Genomic DNA, 11,011 nt, shown 5'->3' on the forward strand with positions numbered 1-11,011 from the left:
CAGTTTGTTTGTTTGTTTGTTTCCAAGAAACGCAAAAAAGGTTGAGCAGATTTGGCCAAACTTTGTAAGGCAACTTACGTGATCCCAGGAAAGGTTTATTGATCTTAAGAATTGGAAAAATTTGCCTTAAAAATATTTAAAAAATAAAAATATTTTTTAAATCCAAATGCAAAGTGCCTTAGAAGCCTAGTTTTTATTTTTACTTTGCTTGTCTGGGTGTCCGTCCGTTTGTATCCAATACACGTAAAACATCATGACTCCAGGAAAGGTTTATGGCTGTTTAAAATTTTGACAAGAAAATATGCCGATTTCTTTTTGAAAATGCATCATTTAAAACAGAAAATACGTGAAATAGATTACAAATGGCGACTTTCAGAGTTCAAAGCTAAAATTGTTAATAGGAATAGTGGCGCAAAGCGCCCTAATTGTCCAGTGTATATATTAAAGCTGCATGGTAAATGAATTTGTACTGTAGTCTTTAGTTTAGTTTAGTAGATACACTCGTATTTATATTAAAATATATAATTTCTAATTGAGATTTATTTTGCGGATTTATGTGCAGTGAAGACTAAGAAAGAAATAGGCTGAATTTAAAATTTTAATCCATATATACTTTGCTTGTCTGTCTGTTTGTTAAAGTCAGAAAAACGACGTTATTTTTCACATTGTTGATCAGATTATAAGGTTTCAAGGGTACCATTGTCAACTCACGAGGATTTAACGGTTCTGCCAGTGTTCCAGAAAGCTGTGACTTTCGATCACAATTTGACCCATTAAACATAATTTCTTAACTACTTTTTTGTCGGCATATGCATTTTGAATGAAAATGTATGAAATAAACAAATCCGTAAAGCAAATGATTATTGAATTATAGACCAAACACATTTGATTTCAAATTGAAGAAGCCAAATGCTGCTCAATCTGGTTAGTTAGGTTTAATGGATTACCATTGTAAATCCTTCATCAGACAAAGGTTTAATGGATTACCATTGTGAATCTCCTTGATCAAACAAAGGTTTAATGGATTACCATTGTAAATCCTTCATCAGACAAAGGTTTAATGGATTACCATTGTAAATCCTTCATCAAACAAAGGTTTAATGGATTTAAATTGTAAATCCTTGATCAAACAAAGGTTTAATGGATTACCATTGTAAATCCTTGATCAGACAAAGGTTTAATGGATTACCATTGTAAATCCTTGATCAAACAAAGGTTTAATGGGTTATCATTGTAAATCCTCGGATCTTGATCTAACAAAGGTTTAATGGGGTATATGTAAATCGGTTTCTTATTTTAGCATTTTCTTTTTTTTGCAAAAAATTGATATATGTAAAACGTCCCAAAATAATTCCAAAACAATTGCAAAAACGATCGAGTTGGATCGATCGTTTTTCGTTTTTTGTTTTGTTTTTAGGATAAAGACATAATAAAAGAAAACTTTCAAATCTTAGAAGTAAAATTTTTTTTGGACGTTTTACATATATCATTTTTTTGCAAAAAAAAAGAAAATGCTAAAATAAGAAATTTAGAAAACGTTTTCTTTTCTTACATTACGTCAAACTTTATTTCCGAAAGAAAATATATGCAAAATCGACCCCAAAACTAACCATCTGAAGGCACATCACGATATTAACACAAATTAGCATCAATTTTCAATACTTGGACGACTTTTAAGTGTCGCGACGCCGGTCTTAGCCTTTGATTTTCATCACTAACTCTCTTCAGCCTTAGACATGTACATTTTTAAATAAGCACTTGTATTCAGCCTAAGTTTTCAAGAAGTGATTGTCAAAATTGTCAGAGATTTTTACGTGAGAGCCTGCAACCTTAATATCAATGTAGCCACTCCATAGATGGTGAGTCATTTTAAATTTCATCTACAGTCCCTTAAAAAATGTAGTAGATCTAATCTAGCAAAAACATACTTTTTGAACTAGAGACATTCGTAGTTATGAAAAAATGCACAAAATTAAACTTTATTTTTTAGCTTCAAATCTTTCCAACAATGCTCCGACTTCATCATGTCCAAATCTGAAGGCCTCCTCCTGAGGTGTATGTCCCCACCTGTCCTGGGGACTGGGGGGAACTCTGCATGTCTCCAGCAGGAACTTGATCGCATTCATCCTGCCTTCTGAAGCAGCTAGATGCAATGCAGTTCTTCCATCATAGTCACAGATAGTCATATCAACTCCTTGAAGGTAGTGCCTGAATAAATAATCTTGAATGTGATGGTACAATTGACACAAAAGAGTTGGCAATATTCATCTGCTATTGGTTTGACTGGAAACAATTTGAAATAGTACTCTACTGAACGAATGATTTTATTGAACAAACGATTTTACTGAATGATTGTCCATGGTGAGAAAACAAACGAAATAGATTGAAAATTAACAATAAATTTTAGAACGAATAAAATTATTTAGTTTGAACGATTGAAAAAAAAAACTAACGAAATGGATCATTCACAAACAATTAAAATTAAATTTTTTAAATCAAACGAGCCCATTGTTAATCCTGAGTGCTTTAAAGGGACTGGCCGGCAATGTATAATAGTTGAACTGAGAACGTAGTATTATAAATTAATACTACGCAAATTCAGTCTTTAAAATCCTCATCGATTTTTCATTTTTGAGGGATGATTTGGAAAATCAGTCTTTTAAAAATTATTCAATGACGACCACGACAAATGTAACAAAAATTCGTTGTTGTTTAGGAACAGATAGTTAAATATCATCGAAAATAACTAATCCTATTTAGTTTCTGTAATGTATCATTGTTCACAAACATTTTCTGTAGATATCCTGCAATTTGTATTAAAAAGACGACATTTGAAAATTTTCAAGAAATCTGCGAAGAAATTTGTTAAGAATAAGATATTCTCATTCTGCATTCTCAGTTCAACTACAATAAATTGCCAGTCACTCCTTTTAATCTAAAAAAAACAATTGTCAGTTTCCTTATTTTACCTGTGTAAAGAAGCAAGATCTCCAGTTACTGCTGAGAAAAGTAAGGAAAGAGTGTTCATTGTTTTTAGCTCATGAGGTAGTCTTCTTGGATCAGTCTTCTTGGAGACACGATTACAGAGAGTTTCAAATCTATGGAAACTGTATACATTAACTAATTCTTCACAGAATTGCAATGCCCGAACTGAGTTCCCAATACTGTCGATTGGTGGAGACCACAGAGAAATAGCCATCACATTTGGGATTACAAGTAACACGCATCCACTTACACCAGACTTTGCAGGAAGCCCAACTTTAAACGCAAACTGTCCACTGTAATTGTACATACCACAGCTGTACATAAGACTAAGAGTATCTCTTACAGCACAGGGGTTAAGTACATTTTCCCCGGTAATAGGACAAATTCCACCATTAGCTAAAGTAGCTCCTAATACAGATAAGGATTCTGAAGTAACCTCTAAACTGCAGGACTGGAAGTATAATCTGTTCCTTCTGGAAAACATTTATTCTCCTGCATGTAGTAAGCCATAGCAAAGTTTCTGTATGCATTCTCACGTTCAGATAGAAATACAGAATTATTGAATCCAATGACTTCATTGCCAGCCATTCTTGTCATGTATTTCAAAAGAAATTCATATTTCTCTGCCACTCCTTCCCTGGGTAATATATTTTGTAAGATCAATGCAGAAGACATAATTGCTCCAGCATTCAGCATTGGGTTATGTGGTTTGTTTGATGGATCCAAGGACAGATCATTAAAGTTTCTACCTGATGGTTCTTGACCAATATACTTATGTACCCCTTCATTCCCAAGCTCACTCAGACAGATTGCGTATGTAAATGGTTTGGAGCAAGATTGAATTGTAAATTTAGTGTTTACATCTCCCAATGAGAAGCGCTGTCCGTCAATTGTACAAATTGACATCCCCCAAAGGTCTGGATCATAAGCAGCCAACTGTGGAATATAAGAAGCGACCTCTCCTCCTTGATTAGTCTTACATTTATTAAACATCTCAGTGATCTGCTCATTAAAGGATGCCCAGTCAGGAATAACAACATCTTGCTTTGCAATCTGATTCACGAGAACAAGATGTTCATTTGTTAAATCATAGAATGTGTTGATATCTACATTCAGGTTATTTAATGACACACCATGCAGTGCTTTATATTTTGATATTTTATGCAGCATGTTTGAGAGTCTGGGGTCGGATCTTCTGATCCCTGTTTTTTCAATCGCTGATACTAATTTCCCCATGTTGATCATATTTGTATCATAGTTCTTATAGAGGTTAAACAGGGTTTCAGCCATACCTTTTCCACCGGAGTCTTCTAGCTTGTTTACCATTGCATGCCCAGTATGTATCTCTGCTTTAACACTTCCAGGGTGGAACCATTGGACTTTATCACTCCAGCAACATTTAGAATACTTCTTAAAAAGTAAAAATCTGACACTTCTTAATTCATTGCTGAAGTTCATTCTTACTGTTCGAAGTATCATAAATCCAAAAGTTCTATTGGATCTAAATTATACAGATCTTCACATCTATAAAAATATAAATATTCCACCCTAACCCCATGCATAAAAATTAAATTTTATTTCAGCAAAAAAACAAGCATTTATAAGCTTAGAATTACTAAATAGAATGCCGGAAAATTGAATATGAAAAATGAATATATTTTAAATATCCTTATAAAACAATTATTTCTACTTATGATATTGTTTGTAAAGATATGAAGATCCCTGGAGCAAGCGTATACTGATGTATAACAAGAAGATCTGAAACCAACTGTGCTCTCAGTGTAATACAAACCAGAACTTGTTTGATTAGATCTTTAAAAGTACAGTTGGTTTAGCTTAGCATGATTTTACCTAAATATTGGGATACTCTAGATATATTCAGAATAAACAGGTTTAGTGTACTAGGCATTCAGGGCGCTTGGCGGCCATCTACTATTTCAATTTAAACATTTTCTCTTTGTGTACATGGTAAATCAAAAACAAAAACTTCGAAGATTTTATAAAAAAAAATTCGTGGATTTTAAACATTTTATGGAAATCGACTTATGTTGTAGGCGTATTTTTTTATCATTCATAAACCTTCCCTGGGGTCTGGTCAGGTCTCACAAAAAATATGGGCCGGATCGGTTCAGCCGTTTTGACGATTATTGGCTACAAACAAACAGACAAGCAAAGTATATAGATACATGTTTAGTGTTAAAGAGACTTTAAGCGCAATTTCAAGTAACCCTCATTGCAAAGCTGGCAGTGTCTAGTTGACAACGCTACCATTGAAACATTAATCTGATTAAAAATGTGGAATTTACCATCGTTTTTACGACTCGAAACATGTTTATTTCCGAAAGTTTACCCATTGCTTTTATAAGCAAGAAATGCGCAAGTTACTTTCATAGAAAACCTAAAAACAAAAATAAATATTTTAAAGGATGAAAAATTCGCATATCTAATCTATACATGATCGGACAAAGCTTTCAAGGGTGCTGTTGAAAACCGGGGATTGCTTGAGGATCTCTTAAAATAAGCGTTTTGGTAATATTTAGTTTTGACACGTTTTACACTCTCTAAATACAAAAAAAAATTTTTAGTTTTATTATCTCTACGCACATATAACAAATTATTATGAAGGTGTACTTTACTCTTTTCATCAAAGAATATACTGCACAATCATTTCTTACTGTAAAATCCCGTTGTAAACTAAAATGGCTTGGTTTTACATCTCAAAAATTAATTTTCTCTAATTTTTTGTGTTTTATTGTATATTTTCTAAATTCAAACGGCATGCCAGTTGGAGGAATTGCTTGAAAGGAGGCTTGGAAAAATTTTGCAAATATGTTTGATACTTGAAATGAGTAAAGTTAGAGTTGTTTAAAAGTTTATTTGATCTTCACTCTTATTCTATACATAAAATATTCAGCTTTAATTATAAATTTTAAGATTATCTCTGCACAGAATCTTCAAAACTTAAAGATGCGAAAACAGTTCGTAAAATCAAATCTTTGCCACAAATTCTAACCCCCATATCTTGAAATCTGATGGTAAAAACCTTTGAATTAAAATCGGAGTTTGTGGCAAAGACTTGATTTTACGTACATTTACTATAAAAACAAATTTGAGCTCATATTTATAAAGGCACTATTAATTACTTTCCTAAAATTCTAATTTTTTAATCCTCATGTCTTTTTTTGAAGAACGTTGACATTTTAAAATTTGCAAGACTAAGTTATCAAAGTTTGAAATATCAGAGATGTGCACCATCAGGTTGCTAAGATAAAGTGTTGAGAAAATAAAGGTTTGAGGCGATTTATCTGTTTCTTTAGAGTTCACTCCAACAATTTTACAGTTTTCTACGAGGTCTCAGGTCTAAATTTTTTTTTAAAAGTTCACTATATTTGTATTTGATACATTTTTGGTAAGGTTGGCGTCAATCAGATTGTTGTTGTGATGTAAGGAATGTTCTCCTGGAGGTGGATTAGCTTCGTTGTCACAGCATAGGAATATCTAGAATATGGATCAGAGAAAGGGAGGCTTTGTTTCCCCCCAAAAAAAATTGTATTAGACAATGCAAAAACCAAGCAGAACTCTTAAACCCAACAAATATTGAAAATTGTTCAAACCATATAAGCAAGGGTTCAAGAAGTATGTTTGCCAGATGGCCTGATATATGCTTTTACATTGTAAACACAGTTGTAAAGCAAGATTTAGAAATGACAAAGATCTTGATTAAATTGATTAAGGACCAAAGGGATTACATTGATTATTGATCTCAAATGTAAATCAAAACCAGATACATCCTCAAAAGCCCTTTACACCTACAATACTCAATCTCTTTTTTCTTTTGATTGCTCTTAAAGGGTCTTAAACAGACTCTGATGGATCAAGTTTGAGACCATTCGGAAATTTTTTTTGTTGTGACGAACGAAGCTAGTTACTTTTGACAGTACGCTTCGTGCATTACAACAAAGATCTTAAAATAATCCGGTATAGACAAAGTGAAATTTCAAAAAAAAATACAGGACTGAAACTTCTGGAAGCACCCCTGAACATTTTTTTAGCGGAACTTGTTGATCACATCTCGTAAATAATATTCACCTACTGAAGAGATTTGTCAGACTGAAATTTGTTGAAAAAATGACATATATGGTCGGTTAAAAAATAACTGAAAAAGCCAAATTTGTATCCTTCATCGAGTTAAGCTAAAGTGTATTTGATCAAAGCTGTGTCTTTATTTTGACACCAAGGCCTGTATAAACTTAACCACTAATTAGGTTTGGTTTGGTATATTCGAGAAATCTTCTCCTGGTTTCCTTAGTATACTAAACTAAACTACTAAACTACTAAACTACTAAACTACTAAACTACTAAACTACTAAAATACTAGACTACTAAACTACTAAACTACTAAACTACTAAACTACTAAACTACTAAACTACTAAACTACTAAACTACTAAACTACTCAACTACTCAACTACTAAACTACTAAACTACTAAACTATTAAACTACTAAACTACTAAACTTCTAAACAACTAGACTACTGAACGACTAATTTACTAAACTTCTTTACGACTAAACCACTAAGCTACTAAACTAAACCAGAAAACTATGGTATAGTAAGACGACTTTGAGAAACAAGTTTTAACTTTAAAAAGTTCAACAACCATGAAAAACAGCAATTTTGCAGTGTAAGCAGACCCATTTTACAATATAAGTAATTTTATAAGTGTTTGGTAAAAATATTTGCTTTGTAACACCAAATACACTTAAGTATTGTAATAATGTCGGATCTTCCTATTTCATTGTTTTCTGGTTATCTCTGTACTATTCAGCTACTGAATTCCTAATTTACTAAACTATTGTATAAGATATGTATGTTTTTATGCCAATAAATTAAAATATATAAATATATCCTTGATGTCTGTTTTTATGTACTGCCTGTCAGCTGGTATTTACATCAACTTGTTTGTCTGTATTTTATTACTTTGAATTTGAAAAGATCACTGAACTCTACGTGAGGAATATTTATCATATGGATAGATAGACAGATAGACAGAATAGACAAATAGACAGAAAGACAGATAAACAGAGATACAGATAGACAGATAGACAGATAGACAAATAGACAGATAGACAGATAGACAGATAGACAGATAGACAGATAGACAGATAGACAGATAGACAGATAGACAGATAGACAGTAGGGGTTAAGAGTGGGGGGGAGAACATATCTGAAGCAGGGTAGAAAAGGAGGGGGGGATACATGCATGCTAAGAGAAGGGGGGGGGGTTGAATATATTTATACTGAACCTAAACCTAATATAGTTCCCTTGTGGTTTCTTTACCTCTAACCTCTCCATCTTGGATACAGGGTGTCTCAGAAACCTGTATTTTCTCATAAATAAATGACATTTTTTAACAAGACATTATAATCTACAAAAATATATATGAGGCAGAAACTTATGAAGAGATAGTGCTAATCTACAACGCCTGAAAACAATACCCACAGTGGATGCATTAAAGCGACTAAGGACTTTTTCCGACCGCTTAATTAATCTGGAGATTAATAACAAGAGGAGAACAAGCATTATTTAATCTGGAGATTAAGAAAAAGAGGAAATCGAGCATTGATCTCGATATCCTCTATTTTAAAGTTTTCAGCTCTGGTTAGAGATTCTCCATACGTGTATTGACCTAGATCATTGATCTTCAAAACCAAAGATATCCAAAAGGATTGAAATAAATCTGTCTAACTACAAAGAGATACAGATTAGCGAAAGGAATTGAATCTTTACCACAAACGCTAATGTTCTAATTTCTATATCTTTGCAACCCAATGTCATAACTCTTAGATATTTCAAACAATGAATTCTATTGGATCAAATAATTTTATTTTGAAATATTAAAGGTTTATACAATCAGGTTGCAAAGATATAGTAGTTAGAACATCTTTGTTATGGAGATATATTATTGTTTTTCTATACTGAAAATTAAAAAAATTCCATTGAAAACAGAAAACAGAAAAAATTTGTTTACTTAAAAAGTACAGAACATTTTTTGGTAAGGTATAATTTATTTCTAATATAATAATTTGTGTAGGTGAATATTACCTAATTATCACCAAGAAAAAACATAGTAAGCAAAGATGTGTAACTTTTGTTACATCTTGCTCCGGGTAGAACAAAAGACAACGGTAACATATCAAGGTTTGATTTTATTTTATTTTGGACACCCTGTAGTTTATATTTACAGAATACACATTACAGTCAACCTTTCTCAGGAGAAATGTAAAGAAACCTGGGTTTAGTTCAGAAAATAAAGAAAAAAGAAAAAGCATAAATACAGGACATAATCTTTCCAAGCAGATATAATTGCTTGAAGCATGATTTAGAGAAATGCAAACATTAGAAAAAATATAGACATCAACTTCATCAATCCCAGACAATGTTTTCATGTATTTTACGACCACCAGACCCCTTGAACCTAAATATAACAGTTACTATATAAATCTTTCTAAGATGTAAGAATCAATATCGAGTTTTTACTTATAATATCTGGAATCTGGGAATATTGGATTTATGGGACGACGGAAGGGATTGTCAACGAAATTCGAAGAAATCATTTAATTAAGACGATTTTTTAAATAATTAATTGAAACTATTTAAACAATTCCTTTCTTCGATAGAGTCCAAGAAATTGAAGTGGGTCATCGTTATTCATTTTAGATTCAAACATTTCGTCATTGAGCCAATAAGTTTCTATTAATAAAGAACCCACAATTGAAAATTGTCAATTTTCAGTTGAAAAACAAATAATTTTAGCTTGACCGGGGTTTACAGATTACAGACAATAGTCGTTAATCTAGCATGTAAGTTCTTTCACTCACAGTCCTTTCTACACCCCTACTTCTTCAAACTATTTAAAAAAACTGGTTATAAGGAAGTGACCGGCTATGTAAGATAGTCGAACTGAGTATGCAGGTTGTGGAAAACTTCTTTCGGATTCATTTGAGACATATGAAACTTTTTAAAGATCTGTAAATCCTGAGTTTGAGCCCAAATTCGACGTTCAAAACTTCTACTTTGGGGGTGGATACGTTTTCAGAATTAGTTTCTTTTTAATTATTAAGTTCTATATGTCTCAAATGAATCCGATAGAAGTTTTCTACAACACTGCATACTCAGTTCAACTACCTTACATAGCCGGTCACTCCCTTAGAGAAAGAAAACATTAACTTGACTCGTCCAGAAAAGATAAAACGGTTCAATCATTCCACCATCAACCCCCTCCCCTCCCAGCCTTGAATATGTGTTCTATATATGTATATAAGGTAGCCTGTGTATATTTGTTAGCTTTGCATCCATATATGTTGAATGACAGAGAAGTCTAATATAAGATATCCTTGTATTCTGTCTATAATACTTAAGAAAACTTGAACCATTATTTTCCAAAAACCATCTAATATGTAAATATATATATATTATATATCCTTACTATAATACATTGAAACTTTGCTTTGTACATTTTTTCTTAAACAACGATTCACTAAGGTACGGCCCCATGTTAAAAAAATACCTAAATAAAAGCATACATCATTCATAATCATGAAAGAATAAGTTGGGTCCATTTAAAAAAAACTTTTGAATTTTGATCCATATTGTAAAACATTCTTTTACTGTCATCTCATTTAAGATAGTTATATACAAATGACAAGATCTGTAAATTTCTTTTAGTTATTTAATTCTAATATTTATCTTATTTTTTTTTATTTGTAGTTTTTATGTTTCAGTTACTCTTCCATAAAGGAATTGAGTTAGCGGCTGCATGAATATACACACTGCATATGTTTCATCAGATCATCAAATAGTGTGTATAGAAAGGAACCGTTCCTTTGCGCTCAAATTCTGAACGAAAAATCGGCTTTTTCTCCGGCCACAGATGTCTTTGAAAAGTAAGACTATTACCAATGAATAGCTGATAGGCTGTTTAGTTTACCCTGAAATTACCCAAACAAGTGAACGGTCCCTTGAAA

General features: G+C 32.2%; 1 protein-coding gene across 1 annotated transcript; it reads right to left on the minus strand.

Annotated features, from left to right (window-relative positions):
- Positions 1-1,963: 1,963 nt before the first annotated feature.
- On the minus strand, positions 1,964-4,766 carry LOC111711615 (glutaminase kidney isoform, mitochondrial-like). Its single transcript, XM_023486012.1, is given in 4 exon segments — positions 1,964-2,208; positions 2,970-3,450; positions 3,453-4,486; positions 4,708-4,766. Coding segments are annotated over 3 exon segments (1,722 nt in total). The 5' UTR covers positions 4,465-4,486; positions 4,708-4,766; the 3' UTR covers positions 1,964-1,979.
- Positions 4,767-11,011: the final 6,245 nt, after the last annotated feature.

The sequence above is a fragment of the Eurytemora carolleeae genome, unplaced genomic scaffold (genome assembly GCF_000591075.1).
Source record: "Eurytemora carolleeae unplaced genomic scaffold, Eaff_2.0 scaffold1182, whole genome shotgun sequence".
In the NCBI taxonomy this organism is placed as follows: Eukaryota; Metazoa; Arthropoda; class Copepoda; order Calanoida; family Temoridae; genus Eurytemora; species Eurytemora carolleeae.